General features: G+C 35.5%; 1 protein-coding gene and 1 pseudogene across 3 annotated transcripts in view; one reads left to right on the forward strand and one right to left on the reverse strand.

Annotated features, from left to right (window-relative positions):
* Window positions 1-17,897, forward strand: part of LRP1B (LDL receptor related protein 1B) — a 1,911,091-nt gene that overhangs the window by 1,248,350 nt on the left and 644,844 nt on the right. For all 3 annotated transcript variants that reach the window (XM_017523186.2, XM_037736613.1, XM_037736614.1), the window contains exon 24: window positions 16,871-17,068. In XM_017523186.2, coding sequence (XP_017378675.1) covers window positions 16,871-17,068 — 198 coding nt within the window. The remainder of the gene's footprint in view (window positions 1-16,870; window positions 17,069-17,897) is intronic.
* Window positions 3,352-7,576, reverse strand: LOC108300394 (annotated as a pseudogene).

Raw genomic sequence — 17,897 nt, forward strand, 5'->3', positions numbered from 1 at the left:
AAAGGCTTTAGATTATGATATTCAAACTCTAATTGTGTAACTGACATTCATTCTCTATGTGACCCTAGGCAGATTACATAACACTTTTGAGCCTCAGTTTTCTCATTTTTCAAGTAACATTGCCAATTATAACCATTTGTTGCTTACAGCATGTTGTAAAAATAGCATGAAAGGGACTGTGCCTCACACCCATAGGGTGTTTAAAGTAGTATTGCTTCCCATCATCTTTTCCAGATTCTTAGTCTGAGTCCACAGGAAACCTAGAAGTTCATAGATAGAATTGAAGAGATCCAGGAATTTTGTTTGGGAAAATATTATAGATTTATTTTAACTTCAAACTGAAAGTTAGCATTTCTTTTTATTGTGAATGTATGCCATAGACCACAGAAGTCATTAGCAGCAACATGAATTTGCCAATAGAAGTAATAGACATATTCATATCACATTATAGTTGTACCATATCTCAAAATATCACTTCTGTTCAGGCTTTGAAATCCATCACTAATTCAATAATGGGACTCATTAGACCTACTGCTGGATCTTATTATTGAATACACTAATAAAATCCTTTCTGTTGGGGGAATATCTCTTCAACTTTTTCCAAGACAAAAAGGAACACCATATCAAATACGGTATTAAATAAAGTTTGAATTTCATGCTATCAAAATAAATATATAAGTAAATACATTTATGACTATATTCAAAAATTATTTAATTTCAGTAACTGCATTTCAATATGTTTTCTTATCTATACTTTTTGAAAAACTTTATTCTTCTGTTCTTGTACTTTTAAAAACTTTCTAGTATTTGCTAGCACAATAGGATGACTTTAGTCAAAAATAATTTAGTTGTACTTTTTTAAAAAGCTAAGAGTATAATTAGATTGTTTGTTATACAAGGATAAATGCTGGATGTGATGGATACCCCATTTACCCTGATGTGATTATTATACCTTGCATGCCTGTATCAAAATATTTCATGTAACCTGTAAGGTAACTAGGGCCAGTGGCACAGGGGGTAAAGAAATTTGCCAAGACAGTTGTAGTTAAAGAAAGGCAGGTTTATTAGAGAAAGTATGAAAATGCATTGCAAGGTTGCAACAGGCAGCTCAGCAGAGATGGAGCTGTCTGCAAAGAGGCAGGGGCTGGAAGGACATTTTATATAGTTGTGCTAGAGGGAGCCACTTGTGGAATGAGATCATTGTGCCCACAGAACAAGAAGGTTGTTGATTATGATGAGATTAGCCTTCTATCAGAATGATTGTTCTTCCCCACTTGGAGCTCTCCCCCACTTGGAGCTCTCCCCAACTTGGAGCTCTCCGCCACCTGGAACCCATTCAACATTGTTGCTTACTTATCTTATCAGGACTCCACATAACCCATAAGTATACCACTACTTTAACACTTACTATGTACTTACAAAAATAAAAGTAAAAAGTTATTTTGAAAAATACAACTTTCTGAGGAGTCCACATGCTTCATCAGACTGCTAAGAACCCATACATTATGAATTTCTATTTATGTTGTTTCTTATACTTAGATTGTACCTTCCTCACTTTATCTCCAGAAATCCTGGATATTTTTTGAGACTTATGTCTCAAGTCTTTTTTTCATTAATTTAATCTTCTTCCAAATATCCTTGTTCTCTATTTTTTCTTTCTATATCTAGGGTATATTGTTCTTGTATATATGTTGTCACATTTTTAATTGGCTGTTTTATATTTCTAGACATTTTCTTCCCTTATTTCTTATCTTCCAATAAAATAATATAAACCTTCATGTTAGAAATCAGGTTATAAACTTTTCTCTTGTGTTTTATGTAATATCCAGTCCAATTCTGGGAAAATGATATACAGTTAAGAAATATTCTTTTAGAGATTATATTATTTTAATCTTTTATTTTCAATTTTGTTTTTGTTTTGTTTGTAATTATTTTTGCAGTTTTCTTCTGATCATTAAAATTTGAGTCCTAGAGAATAAGTATAGTAGACATTTATTCTACACTTTCTTCTTCAATATTCTTACACAAAGTAATTGGCTTGAGAGCCTGAAAAACAGCAATTTGTTGTGATGGTAATAGTCATTTCATTCATCTACATGTTTCAGATGGAAAAACAATAGATCAAATATTGACCACAGACAAATTTGTTATCATTATTGGAGAGTTGGCTTCAGATGACAAAATGATTGAGTGTCTTAGAGTGGTTACATACCATATGAAATAAATAACATCTTATGTCTAATATTAGAGTAATTCAACATTTAAATCCAGGTGACCAAGTACAAAGATAACTCTCCTAAGGGAATTGGCCCCTCTGCTCTCAGCTCAGAAAGAAGCTGTAGGGGCAGAAAGGAGGTGTTCCCTTTCCTCCCCATCATAAGGATCATAGATAACTCTCTTATAACAAAGACAGGTTAACAAGAGAAAATCATAGCAAATTTATTTGATCATAGTTTTTGTTTTGTTTATTGTTTCTTGTTTTAAAATAGTATAACAGGAGTTTATTGATAGACAATTTGATTAGTAGAGTTACAAATACAAAAAGGAGGAAAGATTACCAGAAAGAAGACATTATTTCTAACAAACCTTCCAGAAAATCTTGATTATGAAAATGACTCTTATCCTGTAAGTGTTGCATATAGAGTTTTAGCTCCTCAGAGCCCTCTGTCAATAAGGTGCTAGAATTTGCTACTGCTGCCTTGGGGAATATTTCTTAGTATTGTATTGGTGCTTCTCTGACAAAGCATAGTTTTTTAAATCAAGACAAACAGTCACATATTTATGTAAATCCTAAATTCCAAGTATGAACACTGCAATTGACCTGATGGACTGGTATAAAATCATAAATCCTTAGATTAACCATGCCAGCCTCTCATGAATTATTTGAATTTCATAAAAATATGAAGTGTTAACATAGAAATGAAATGGCAACTGACTTTGTGAAAGCTCACATATTGAAACTAAATGAAATCTCAAGCTGTGGTGTGGAGTTAGAAAATTCTGTTACCAGGCAGCACTCCGTCACCGTAAAAATAGCAGCTATCTACTGGTTTCTTAATGCCAAACTAATGATGATTTTGAAGACCAACTTTCTCACTGCTATACCCATGATTCAAATGAAGAGGTGTTTCTATCTCTTGATTTCCTTTCTTTTAGCTTAATTGAGAAGAGCCTTGAAAAGGAAAAAATATCATTGAGTAAAACATAATCTCTTGGAGTATCGTTTTATTGCAGATACCCTTGACAACAGGAGCCTTTGAAGCAGCCACACTTCAACAGGTTCTAAGTCAATATCCTGTAAGGTTCCCATGGAACTGTCCTGTTCCCATGGACATTCTCCCATGGAGAATGTCATGCAAACTTCTTGGTGGCCATGAACCTCTCCATGTACTTATCATAGGCTTCAAGTTCTTGAAATTTCTTTATTTCAAAAAGATTACCTTCCATAGCAAGTGGGCAGATCTGAGAATCACTGCAGATGCTCCGTGGAAGCATGCTGAGCTCAGGACAGTTCTCTCCCAGGTGAATAATTTTAAGGCAAGGACAGCAAGATGTCTTTATTGAGACCTGAGATATCTGCTTCTAGTTGAGGTTGAGTTTGATGACCTGCAGCTGTCAGGTATACTTTGAATCTGGTTCTTGGAAATATCTGCCACATCCAGTGCCCTAGGCACAAAGTTGGGTGATAGTTCTCCCAGTTGGTTCCCAGAGAGGTCATGAGATAGACAGTTGCCCAAATGTAGATGGCAGCTCTCTCAGGTGACTGCCATTTAGGTATAGCATCTCTAGTTTTGGGTTTTTTGTGTGTGGATTTCATAATCCCATTAGGCAGAACAGTTTATGTTGTTCAAGGAGAAGTTCTTCAGCAAAGTGAACTTCTGTTTCAGCAAAAGCGATAGGTTCTCCATCTTGTTGTTGGACAAATCAATGGCCCCGAGAGTGCTTGTTAGGGTCTGCAATTCTAAGGGGAACTCAGCCCAAAGTCCTTAAACCGAGACACCAGTTTAGTGTGCTGATTCCATGTGAGTGCGAAGGGCACTGTTTCCTGTCCTAGTGCTTCAGCCCACATTCCTCCTACAGCTCAGCTGCCAGATGGTTCGGCAGGGAAGCCCCAGGACTCACACCAGCTGGGTTGCATTCCCCAGGCTTAGTCCTGGGTGGGAACCTGATGGTAGTTTTATGTAACACCGAAACTTGCAGAATGAAGACCCAAACATCTAGGAAAAACTAACAATATTTTATGCTTAGGCTCAATTAAGTATGGACAGATGTTTAGAAATATTATTGGACAAAAAGGGTGTGATCTAATGCTAATAGATGGCTGGGAGGGAACCAGCAAGACCTGTTTGCTCTGATTCTTCTGAACCTGTCTGGACAGCATTCCTTCCTCCAGGATATGAGCCAGACCCCTGCTGGAATGAGAGTCTTCAATTTCTTTAGGGCCAGCTCCTGAACACAAAGGTTGGTGTCTTTTTCAGGGTTTTCTAAAAAGACAGAACTAATAGGATAGATGAGAGCTGTATTGGGAGAATTGACTTAACAAGATTGTAAGGTGAAGTTCCCTGATTAGGCCGTCTGCAAGCTGAGGAGCCAGGAAGCCAGTCTGAGTTCCAAAACCTCAAAAGTAGGGAAGCCGATGATGCAACCATCAGTCTGTGGCCAAAAGCGTGAGGACCCCTGGAAAATCACTAGTGTAGGTACAAGAGTCCAAAAGCTGAAGAACTTGAAGTCTTATGTTTGAGGGCAGGAAGCATCTAGCGTGAGAGAAAGATAGAGGCCAGAAGACATAGCCAGTCTAGTCTTTCCGCATTCCTCTGCCTGCTTTTCTCCTAGCTGTGGTGGCAAATGATTAGATGGTACCCAGCCAGATGGAAAGTGCTTGTGCCCGTCCCAGTTCACTGACTCAAATGTTAATCTCCTTTGGCAACAGCCTCACAGACACACCGAGGAACAATACTTTGCATACCTCAATTAAGTTGACCCTCAGTATTAACCATCATAGTCAGGGAAAGTTAGAATAATATTTTTAGGCTTTAAGGCCAGCTTTGGAGAAAGGGGCTGCTAGTTTCTATGACCTGCTGTGGGAAAGGAAGATTCTAGTTACTACAGCTTACCTAAGGAGAGAATGAAGCATGAAAGACATGAAGGCAGGAAAGGGTTGGGGAGAGACTTTGCTTCTGAGGTAGCTTCTTAGGTCTTCACTTTGGGGCACTGTTTTCTGAGCCCCAACAAACTCTAGCAGTACCATATGATTTCTCAGTGTTAAGATTGCTATATTTTCCAACTTGTTTCGTTCATAATTTTATAGAAAAGCAAAAGTATATTTCATCTTTTAAAGTTACAATAAAACATTTTAAGTGAATAATTATCTGCTAGTAATAAATCTCTTCTGAAATGTATGATGCACTTTGTGCATGTTAAAAAAAACGCTTTATTCTGTAATTTGTTTATCCCATCTGTTTTAGAAAAGTAGCAAATTCACAGTTCAATAAAAACAAATTGACTAGTTACTACTGGACTTTAAAAATATAAATTTCTTCTTTCTTGCTCATTTTTCTCTTTTGCATTATCTTCAGTTGATTCCCTCTTTGAAAATGGTTTCTTTCTATTGAATCAATTACCTGTCCTTATCCCTCTTTACATTAAAAAAATAAAAAAAAGATGATAGCAGTCTTTTGGCTGGGCATGGTGGCTCATACCTGTAATCTCAACACTTCGGGAGGCTGAGGCAGGAGAATTGCTTGAACCCAGGAGTTCAAGACAGCCTGAGCAACATAAGGATACCCCCATCTACAAATAACTTAAAAATTAGCCAGTCATGGTGGTGCGCATCTGTGGTCCTAGCTACTCAGCTGACTGAGGCAGGAGCATTGGCTGAGCCCAGGAGATTGAGGCTGCAGTGAGCCATGATTGTGCCACTGCACTTCAGCCTGAGCAAGACGGAAACCCCGTCTCAAAAGAAAAAGAAAAGGTAGTTTTTCAAATTGCAGCCATGATTGTTTCATTCTTTTTTTCCCGTTGAGTTTTCCTCTGTAGTTCTCTCATCTTTTTTCATTTCTCTATACTCTTTCCTTCTCTGATTCTTTACAATCTGGATTTTGCTGAATTGCAGAACTGATTCTGTTTTCCCTAAGTTCACTCCTAGTATCTTATTAGTTAAATAAAATGATCTTTCATAAATACTACTTTTATAATTTTTATTTTTATTTAATGTATCTAAAATCTCAGATTTCTTTTATATCTCAATACTCCATTACATTGTCCCTCTTTAAATCATTTATTAATAATTTAACTCATTTATTATTATTACTTATAATTCAATTATTAATGACTTCTCTCTGAAGTATTGATTTCCTTTATGGTCACCTAAAATATGCTGCTGATTCTGATATGGACAGGAAGCCAGGGAAATACTGGGTAGAACAGGGCAGTTCCCTGTGAGGGTCCCACCCCCAAGCCCGGACATGCAGCTCAAAGTGAAAGCTTTACCTCTCTGTTTTCCTGCTGGAATGTTGCCGTTTCCCAAACCACCCTGGCCCAGCCTGCCCTCTGATATTGTACCCTTAAAAACCCCAGGCTTCATTGGCAGCAGAGCAGCAAAGGAGAGGAGTAAAAAATGCAGCTTGTCTTTGGTTAGAAACAGCTTGACTTCAGAGGGATGGCTTGATGGCAGGACCTTGGAGAACAGTTTGGCCTGAGAGGGCTGAACTCCAGGGGATGGCTACCTTGCTGCTCCATCCCCTTTTCGGCTCTCCATCCCACTGAGAGCCATTTTCATCAGTAGTAAAATCCCCTGCATTTACCATCTCCAATTCATTGTACCAGCTGATTTTTCCTGGACACCCAACAAGAGCTTGGGATACAGGAAGTTGTGACACAGAGCTGTTCAACACTTAAGCTATCCACTGACGACTAAGTGAAAGAGTGCACTGTAATATGCTTCCGAGGCTCTAGGGCTCATGGGTACCCCCTAGAGGCTGCCACCGGGATACACAGAGTTCTGCTCCTGCTGGCGCCCAGAAACATTTGTTCTGGCCTCTGCGCCCACTCACCTGCGTGCTCCCTCTCCAAGGAGGGGTTGAGAGCTTCAGGCTGAGTAAAGAAGCCACCCCTTTTGTGAGTCCTGTGAAGGGGTCAGGAAAAAATTCCTGTTTCAATTGCATTTTCTTCTGGTTTCATTGCTGTTTGTTAGGCAGCCCACTGGCAAGGTGGCAGCATATTTCTAGTAACATTGCAGATAACATTATAGCATTTTTTAAAAAGTCTCAGCCTGAATCAGGTTGTATTTTCACATTAATTTTTTTGTTTGTATTCTCTCATTCCTTTTAATTTTTGAGTTTTTAAAATTATATTTATTTTTTAATTTAAATCATTTTTAAGAAAGAGATTGTAAACGTAAGCGCAAAAATGCATAAATATAATGGTTGTGTTTTGGTATACTGTGTCCAGTACCCGAAGCATAATTTTCACATGCCTCTAACTGTGTTTCGTTGGACAACTCCTTTCCACTCTGGATCTTCTCTTATCACCCAGAGCTGATTGCTGTGGCATTTACATCTCCAACTACATCATTCATTTTTCTTCTTTTTTTTCTTTCTTCTCCCTCTTGATTTCTTTTCTTTTCTTTTCTTTTCTTTTTCTTTTCTTTTTTTTTTTTTTTTTTTTTTTTTTTTTTNTTTTATTTGTTTTATGTTATGCTATTTTATTTTTTGAGGCAGAGTCTTATTCTGTCACCCAGGCTGGAGTGCAGTGGCACAATCTTGGCTCACTGCAACCTCTACTTTCCAGGTTTGAGTGATTCTTTTGCCTCAGCCTCCTGAGTAGTTGGAATTACAGGCATGTGCCACCACGCCTGGCTAAATTTTGTATTTTTTTTTTTAGCAATAGTGTTTCACTGTATTGACCAGGCTGGTCTTGAACTTCTGACCTCAGGTGATCCTCCTGCCTCGGCTTCCCAAAGTGCTGGGATTAAAGGTGTGAGTCACCGTGCCTGGCCTATCATTTTTCTTACTATCTAATTTTACTTCCCCAGGTATCATCAGGTCACCTCATGATTAATTGGCTAAATGTCCCCTTTCTCTTCTCCCTCAAGAATCCATAATTCTGTCAATAGTTGCAGTATTATTTTGCTCTTCAGGGCTCACAATCACAACTTATCTTTGTTATTTCCAATTCCTTGCTGCCTTCTCTCTTTGGGTCTTAATTTTTTCTTTGCAGTGTTTCTTGGATTCAGATCTCATTCTACAATCAACTGGCATCTGCACCATAGCACAGGCTGGGAGATACATATGTTCTAATGATGATGGCGATCTTCTCTCTAGCAAATTTGTTTTTATCTTCTTGTTTCTTCAGTTTTTGAGGAGGCAGATATTGAAGCTTGAAAAAAATATAGTATTTTTACTGACAAAGAGAGAGGAAAATCCAGATCCAGGAAGATAAAAATTAATAGAAAGGGGTCAAGATAAACAATAAAGCGATAAGCAGATGTACTGCCTTGTGGAGAAGTGAATGATAAAGGTGAAGCCATCAGGAGAATGAGGCTGTGAGGGACTTAAAATCTGGTCATCTGTTTATCTCTGTTTAGAAAATGACACATTTACATATCAGTTTCTGTTTGCATTTTAATGGTTTCCCTCTATTATCTATGAAATTAACCTGAAACCTTTCTATCTGCTGTTCAGAGCCTTCTTCATTTTTGTTAATTTTCCCTCTTCAACCTGATGTTTCCTCATCATCCACTGTGGGCTTTGACTTTAGGCACGTTATTGCTATTTTCATCATGAGTAATGATAGTATATGGATGACTAAGAATATGTAAAGCACTTTCACATATTTCACTTCATTTCATCATCTGCTTAACATATTTCAATCACTCTTATCTATGACTTGATAATAATATCGTCCACTTTCTCTCTGGAAATTTGAATCCTATACACTCTTCACAACTACCTTATCTACAAGTAGTTTATTTCAAGTTAATAATTATAATGTTATTAATAGCTACCATTTATCAAACACCTAAAATATGATTATTACTCCCAAGAACCAGATAAATGCCTTAAAACTCTGATTTTGTACGTTTTGAAGTGAAGATCCAGAAAGATTACTTCATTTGCTCAGGGTAAGAGATTGTGACTAAGAGATGTTAGAGCAAAGGTTTTGAACTTTATTCTTCCTGATCCCAAAGCAGGAGCATTTGTATAGGACTACAAAGATCCAGGCAATTTCTCTGTGCTGTGAGCCAATACACTCCTATGATCCCTTTAAATAGCCAACATTTCATGATCTTACTTTTGTTATCATTGTATCCACTTTCAAGGTGGAGATTGAATCAAAATATCTTATATCCCTTATGAGACATGAAAATTTTGCAGCAAATGATTATTGTAGTTGGGCCCTTTCTCTTTTCTTCAGTTATTCTCATATTTATGATCTCGCTTCCTCTCTTTATCTTTTGAAGATCAGGCAGGAAGGGTTGAGTTGATTATACTCCTCACTTCTTAGCATAGTATTATCATTGGTATATGAAATATTTTTATTTTCCTCATGCCCTCCCTTGGTCTCTCTTTCTTTACTTTTATTTCTAAAGACTACCCCTCTTCCTTACCTCTGTCTCCAGAGGAAATCATTTCAATACAGTTCATATATTCTCTTATGCATCTATGTTGTTGTTTTTGCATACACAATCTTTTAATTATGAAAATGCTATTATCATCCATATTATAGTCATTTACTCTTTTTAGTCAGCACTGTCTCTATGAACTGTGCTGTTTAAACCTACTCGGTTACTTCTAATCACTATATAGTGTACACATATTTTATGCTTTTCCATTCTACCATGTAAATACACTCAAGTTGCCTCTAATTCTCCGCTCAAATGATGATTCCATAGACATACATTTACCTGCATTCTTACAGATCTACATAAAAATTCCTTTAGAACCAATAGCTGAATCACAACATGTGCTTCTACTTACTATGACTAAGTAGAACCAGTTCCTCTTCAGAATGGTTACACAGTTTACATCTGTACCAACAGTGTACTCTCTAAGTTCCCACATTCTTGGCAGATCTCAAAATTATCCACTCTGTAGTTTTCTCCCCTAATATAGAGGAGTAACATAATATGTCATTGCTTTTGTTTACATTGTTTTTATTTCTCATGAGTTTGGGCACCTCTTTATATACTCACTTGCCTTAAGTTCCTTTGGCCATTCTCTTATTAAGATGACTGCCTTTTCTTATTAATTTGAAGAAATTAACTCTGTGTTCTAAACTTTAGAGATTTCAGATATCGTCTCCTTTCAGTCACCCATCTATTAACTTCATCTACGGCGACCTCTGTTGAACAAGTCCTCTTTGTCCATGTGCTTCCCTCACTTAAACTCCTGTGTTTGATTCATTGTTTTGCATATTTCTTCTTCCTCCCATAATCATTTTTGTCATATTTAGGGTCTTCTAGGCTTATTATTCATTCATGGATTTTACAATTATCATTTATTCATCTATGTAATAAAAAATATTTCTTTAGTACAATCTAGTAAAAGACACTGGGCTATATCCTAGAAATGCAGGTTTTGTTGTTAGCCCACCTCTTACCTGGATGAGTGTTCCTCTCTCCCTCACACACACACCTCAAATGGAGATTCTTACAACTTGTTAATAAAAAGAATTGGTGAGTTAAAAAAGCAAGTCAAGAACTTGACATAAAAACCAGAAATATTTGGAAATTACTAAAAGAGAAATTAAAAAATTGGCTCTTAAAAGAATATGAAGGACCACTGATGACATAATCTTATATATGTACAAGTTTGAATAATACTTGAAAGTCCATCCTGGCTTTCATTCTATAGATTCTATTTCCTCTGCCAACCTGTATATTATTCTTCAGAAATATTTAACTCTCATTCATCTCCAATATGGCTATAGCTGGAGAAATGAAGTGAAGCAAGTCATGATATATATTGGACCAGATAAATAATATACCGCTTACTACTTCATACGCTGCTATTGTGTAAAATAAATGTATCTGATGATGGGATAGAAAAGTTCAAATAAATTATTAAATGTAAGAACAGAAAGTACAGTAAAAACTCTGAAGTAGCAGGGGAGAAAACATTGTAACAGCAATATCACTTTTTGTTTGATGATTTTATATATATGGTAAAGAATCAGGGGATTTCACATAAAATTGCTAGTTCTATGGTTGTAATAGCAATTTACCCTGAAAGGATCTGAAGAAGGACTCTTTTTCTTAGACAACTCATCTGCTGCTTTCATAGTCTGTCTTATGAAAATCATTCTGCAAATTGGTAGTGGGACTAAAAGAAAAACAAAGAAGAGAATTGTACATAGCAGACCAGAGTCTTCTGAGTGTTTGCTAAAAGCTTCTTGTAATGCACTAGATTTATAAACATGAAATTCATCACTTATAAAAAATATAAATTGTAACCTTCTTTATTTTGTACATATCTCATCTCTCGTTATATGCTAAAGGAGAAAGATTTCAGGCCACTTCTCTGTTAAGAGGGTAATACGCTGGTTTGAGCTGTTAAATTCAGTCATATATGAAACAGAAGCTAGTATACTAGAAGAATTGTTAGAAAACAGTAAAAATGGATGGCTACTTCACGTATTATTTATATTCATTCTAAATTGATTTGCCCCAAAATAAGTTAATATAGCTATGTCAAGATTGAAACATTATGAGATTTTAAAATTCTGTCTTCATGATTTCCCACTGGATTATGAAATGACATATTGGATTATTCATTACAACTTTATTTTCTCAAAGGGGAAATAATAATCTAATAAGTCAACAGAAATCTTAAAAGTAGAGGCACTTAAAGAAGATATCTAGATTAAGAGTTCAAATATAAAATCATTTGAAAATTTACAGTTTGATTTTTGACCTTTGTAAACTGGTTTATTTTATTTGTTTATTTTAGTCAAGTAAATATTTATGAAACAGGTATTTTATCAACATAAGATGACTATAAAGAATACAAGAACTTGAAAAGATTATGAGCAGTTTTAATAAGATAGTCAATGTAAAGGTCATTGTTCAAAGAAAACAGATATAATTTAATCGCTTTTCATTTTATAGTAAACTCAAACATGTTTGGAAATAATGAGAATAATGTATTCAACAGCCAGTATTTTTAATATTTAGAATTTATCATTCATAATTTAAATCATTTTCTGAAAGTAATAAAACATTAGATCACTTTGAAGCCCTCTGCGTATGAATTTCTCCATCCCCAGACACAGCCTCTTTTGTGAGCTTGGTTTATCTGTTCTATCCTTATAGTTTCTGTTTTTAAACATCATACAAAACTGTGCTTTTAAATTGACACAAGTTATATACATTATGTACACATCTGAAACTAGGTTTTTTTTTAACTCATAAATATGGTTTTGAGGTTTAACTGCTCTATAACATTCTGCTCTATAGAAAGATTACAGTTTTTTCATTCCTCTATTTGTGGCCTTTAAGGCTGTTTCTAGGAGTTTGCTATATCAAACTATGTTGTAGTGCATGGTCTTATCATGTCTACGTGTGAAAATGTACAGAAGTTGAACTGCATATTCAAGTGTATGCGTATCATCAGTTACACATGTTCAAGTCTGTATAGTCAAATATGTCTCCAAAATAGTGTAGAAATACACACTACCATTAGCAGTTTATGAAATTTCCTCATTCTTGCTAACACTACCTACCATCATGGGTCAAATTGCTTCTTCACACTAGCTGTGTGACTTTGGCATGGTAGTTAGTAATTCCTCCATACCCTTGTTTCTTCCTGTGTAAAATGGGGATGATATCACCTACCTCATAAGGCTTTCTGAGGACTATATAAATTGGGATTTATAAATGTTTAAGCATGGTTGGACAGCCGAGCGAGGTGGCTCACTCCTGTAATCCCAGCACTTTGGGAGGCTGAGGTGAGCAGATCATGAGGTCAAGAGATCAAGACCATCCTGGCCAACATGGTGAAACCCCGTCTCTACTGAAGGAAAAAAAAAAAAAGAAATTAGCTGGGTGTAGTGGCTCGCTCCTGTAGTCCCAGCCACTTGGGAGGCTGAGGCAGGAGCATTGCTTGAACCTGGGAGGCGGAGGTTGCAGTGAGCCGACCTTGTGCCACTGCACTCCAGCTTGGTGCCTGGTGACAGAGCCACACTCTGTCTCAAAAAAAAAAAAAAAAAAAAAAAAAAAAAAGAATGATTGGACAAGGTGGCTTATGCCTGTAATCTGAACAATTTAAGAGACCAAAGCAGGCAGATCACTTGAAGTCAGAAGTTTAAGACCAACCTGGCCATCATGAAGAAACCCTGCACTAAAAATACAAAATTTTAGTACAATTTTGTACTAAAAATACAAAAATTAACTGGGCATTGTGGCACATGCCTGTAATCACAGATACTCAGATGGCTAAGGCATGCGAATTGCTAGAGCCTGGGCGGCAGAAGTTGCAGTGAGTTGCATGCCGCTGTACCCCAGCCTGGGGAACAGAGGGAGATTCTGTCAAAAAAAAAAAGTTTAAAAATAATTCTGGTACATAGGAAGCACTCCATGTGTGATGTTTTGATAATTTTTGGATTTCAATTTTGCCCAATAAAATGGGTATGGTCATGCTGTTTTAATTGGTGTGTAAAATTTTTTTAAATACTCTCAATTATTACGTGACTTCATTATGGACTAGTAACTAAGTCTGTGGACTGGCAGCAGTCTGTGTAGATACTTTGAATACCACTTTGTTAAATTACTTTTAGTCTTGTAGGTTTTTATTTTTCTCACATTAGTTTGGAGGGTATGCTTTTTCTACTTAATCAATTATTGCAATGCTTATATATCATTTCAATTTATTTATCTATCCAGCTATCTATTTTTCTATCTATCTGTCTATCTATCTATCTATCTATCTATCTATCTATCTATCTATCTATTCTTTCTTTTAGAGACGGAATCTCACTTTGTTTCCCAGGCTGCAATGTAGTGGCACAATCAAGGCTCACTGCAACCTCTTCCCCTCAGGTTCAAGCAATTCTCCTGCCTCAGCCTCCTGAGCTGCTGGGATTACAGGCTGTTGCACCATGCCCGGCTAATTTTGTAATTTTAGTAGAGACGGGGTTTCACCATGTTGACCAGGCTGGTCTCAAACTCCTGACCTCAGGTGATCTACTCGCCTCGGCCTCCCATAGTATGGGGATTACAGACCTGAGCCACCACACCAGGCCTTCTATTTCTTTTTAAGTCAATTTTGCTAACACATTTCTCTAGGAATTAACTTATTTTACATATTTTCAAGCATATTATTAAAAGGCATATCTTACTCATCTTTTTTTATTTTCTATATTATTTTTCTATTTTCACTCTTCCTATTGTTAACTTATATTTCTATATATGTATGTGTATATATGTATGTATGTCTACATATGCAGATAAATAATCAAGCCTGCCATAGATCTAGTCTATCTAGATTTTGTTATTCTTTTAAACAAATGGCTTTGGAATTGCTAGTAATATCTTTTGTGGTGTTTTATCAATTACTGAAGTTATATTTATTATTCTTTTCAAATTTATTTGAATTAATTCATTTTTATTTTCTGAATTCTTTGAGTTGAAATATCATTCCATTAATTGTACTAATAGTAAATATTTTATTCAACTAACTCAAATGCACAGAAAAGAAATTGAACTATATTTTTGGCATTCCTTATTTTCTTCCTGTAGAGAGAAAATTTTTCAGATCTGAGTAAGGTTATAGTAATGACACTGAATGAATTAAAAATTAGTGATATATATGAAACTGGACTGTTAACAGTGAGCTAAAAGTAGTATTTGTACAGTTTTATACACTTTACAAGTTTTTACAGTCATTACCACTTTTTTAAATAACAGATAGATTGAGGTATAATTTACATACCATAAGATTCACTCTTTTAAAGTGCACAGTTCAGTTGAACTATTACAACTATCTAAGTTTAGAACACTTTAATCACCCCAAAGCAAACACCATGCCCATTAACAATCACTTCCTGTTAATACCTACCCTTGGCCCTGGAAACCAGGGATCTATTTTCTACCCCTAAAGATTTGCCTATTCTGGACATTTCATCTAAATGTAATCATGCAATATATGTTTTATGACTAGCTTCTTTCACGTGGCATAATGTTTATATTTGTTTTAGCATACACCAGTAATTCTTTTCTTTGTACTGATTAATATATCTATCATGTGAATAAATAAAATTTTGTTTACACATCAGTTGATGGGCATATGAATTATTTCCATATTTGGTTATTATGAATGTTGCTGCTATGAATATTTATGTACAAGTTTTGTGTGAACATACATCTTTAATTATCTTGGGTATACGACTAGAGTTAGAATTTGCTGGATCATATGGTAACTCAATATTTAACATTTTAAGGAAGAGCCAAACTATTTTCCAAAGTAACTGCATTTTTTATCATAGCTAACTGGCAGTGTATGACGGCTCTAATTTTTCTACATCCTTCCCATCCGTTGTGTCATCCATCTTTTCTGTTATAATCATCTTAGTCACTGATTAAGTCTTAGTCTCATAGCTAAGAAACCATTGCATAATCGAAGGTCGCTAAGGTATACACCTATGTATTCTTCTCATACTTTTGTAATTTTAGCTCTTGTATTTAGGTCTGTAATACAGTTTGAGTTAGTTTTTGTCTATGGTATGAGATAAGTTTGAACATAAGTGGAGGAAACAAATCACCGTTCCAAGAAATAGTGCTGGGAGAACTAGGTTTTCACATGCAATTGAATGATATCTGAGCCTATCTCATACCATATACAAAAATTAATTCAATCTGTATCAAAGACTAATATTAGAGATAATCTAAAATTAGGTATTTTTCTTTTAAACAACTGTTTATCCAACACAAACATTTTCTTTATTTTAAAAATGCTGAGTCCTGGATTTACATTTTAAAAGTACTTGTTTTATTGGGAGCTATTTGGAACTATTCTGTACATGTTTTTGATATATTGTTTCAGTTAGCTCTGCTCACAATAATGTCACAGAGCAAAGACAATACTGTGCAATAAATAACTGCAACATCTAAGTGATCACAATATACATCAGTATGTCTCGCAGTAATTAGTTTAGGGTTTGACACATTTTTGAAATAAGAACATAATTTTAGTAACTTTCAGATATTGAAACATTCTTTTAGGCACAAAAAATACTAAAAGAAACTTTAATCTCATATCCATTTTCAAAGCTTCTTCCCTTTCTCCCTACTCAGACCTATTTCAGGCTAAAAATGTATGTGAGGAATGATAGAGTTACGATGTTTTTGGACTCTGCAGAAAGCTGCCGTCTTCTCTCTTATGGGAAGCACTCCCTAACTATAAGTCCAACAACTACAGAAATCTTTTTTGTTGTTGGATATTTCTCCTCTATGGATCTGTAAGTATGGGATAGTTAGCTCAGAGTAGCAAAGTTAGTTTTAGCCAATTCTTAGCAATTCCTATGGCGATGTTTCTGAGCTTTAAGTTGTCAGCTGAAATTCTAAAAAATAAAACAAAAAAACAGAAAATCTCCCATTTTGTCTTTGTATGGCAATAATTCTTCTCTTCTTTAATCACTATCAGGTGTATGTAAATCCAAGGAATAAAAACTCTCTAATACCTATTCTAATGAATAAACATAAACCTAAGTTTTGCAAGTTTCTGTTAAATTTTGGATTAAAAGAAATTGCTCTTTTAAGACAGAGAATCATATAATAAATTGTACTTTTAAATAATATATTTCAATCCCTAGCATTTTATTCCACTTACTAGAGTTTATATTTTCATAAGCCTATTAAAAATAAATTTAATTTCAGATCCTTTTGAAGCATTCATCATCTTTTCTATTCGTCATGAGATCAGAAGGATTGATCTTCACAAAAGAGACTATAGTCTACTTGTTCCTGGATTGAGAAACACAATAGCACTTGATTTTCACTTCAATCAAAGTTTACTTTATTGGACAGATGTTGTAGAAGACAGAATATACCGGGGAAAGCTTTCTGAAAGTGGAGGTACATATGTTATAATTTTTCTTAATGTTTAGATTACTTTTTTTAAGTGAAAATTTGAAGAACACATTAGAAGAAATTTTGATTATTCTTTGACCTTTGTTTTTTTTTATCCCATTCCTCATATATGTAAAATCAAGGACATTGAGCATATGTGTGAGCATCTGTTGGGGGCAGGAAGTGGTGATGCTTGTGCTGTTCACACAATTTTCAATAGTGGACTTTCCCTTAGGCCCATGGCAAAAAAATTTATTTACACGAGAAAAAGAAAAAAAAAAAAAAAAAAAAAAAAAAAAAAAAAAAAAAAAAAAAAAAAAGCCTGGGCATTACATGCTAGTAGTCACATTTTAAGGAGTTAAAATAACTTTTTAAATTTTGCTACCATCTTTCAACACAATTCAAAAAATAATGAAAAAAGTATTGCTGAGAGTACTGATAGGAGCCAAATGTTTTTGCCATAATTTGACTTACCTCTTCTGGCTAAACTATTCCTTTCTTAAGTAGAAAGTATTTGACACAAATAGCCAGTGTGGTGGCTCAGGCCTATAATCCCAGCACTGTGGGAGACCGAGGTGGGTGGTCACTTGAGGACAGGAGCTCAAGACCACCTGGCCAATATGGTGAAACCCCATCCCTACTAAAAATTAGCTGGGCATGGTGGCACATGCCTGTATTCCCAGCTAGTCAGGAGGCTGAGGCAGGAGAATTGCTTGAACCTGGGAGGTGGAGGTTGCAGTGAGCCAAGATTGTGCCATTGCACGGCAGCCTGGGCTACAGTGAGAACCTGTCTCAAAAAAAATTATAAAAATATGTGCTCCTCTATCAAAGAAAA

This window comes from Cebus imitator, unplaced genomic scaffold (genome assembly GCF_001604975.1).
Source record: "Cebus imitator isolate Cc_AM_T3 unplaced genomic scaffold, Cebus_imitator-1.0 Scaffold27, whole genome shotgun sequence".
Lineage (NCBI taxonomy): Eukaryota > Metazoa > Chordata > Mammalia > Primates > Cebidae > Cebus > Cebus imitator.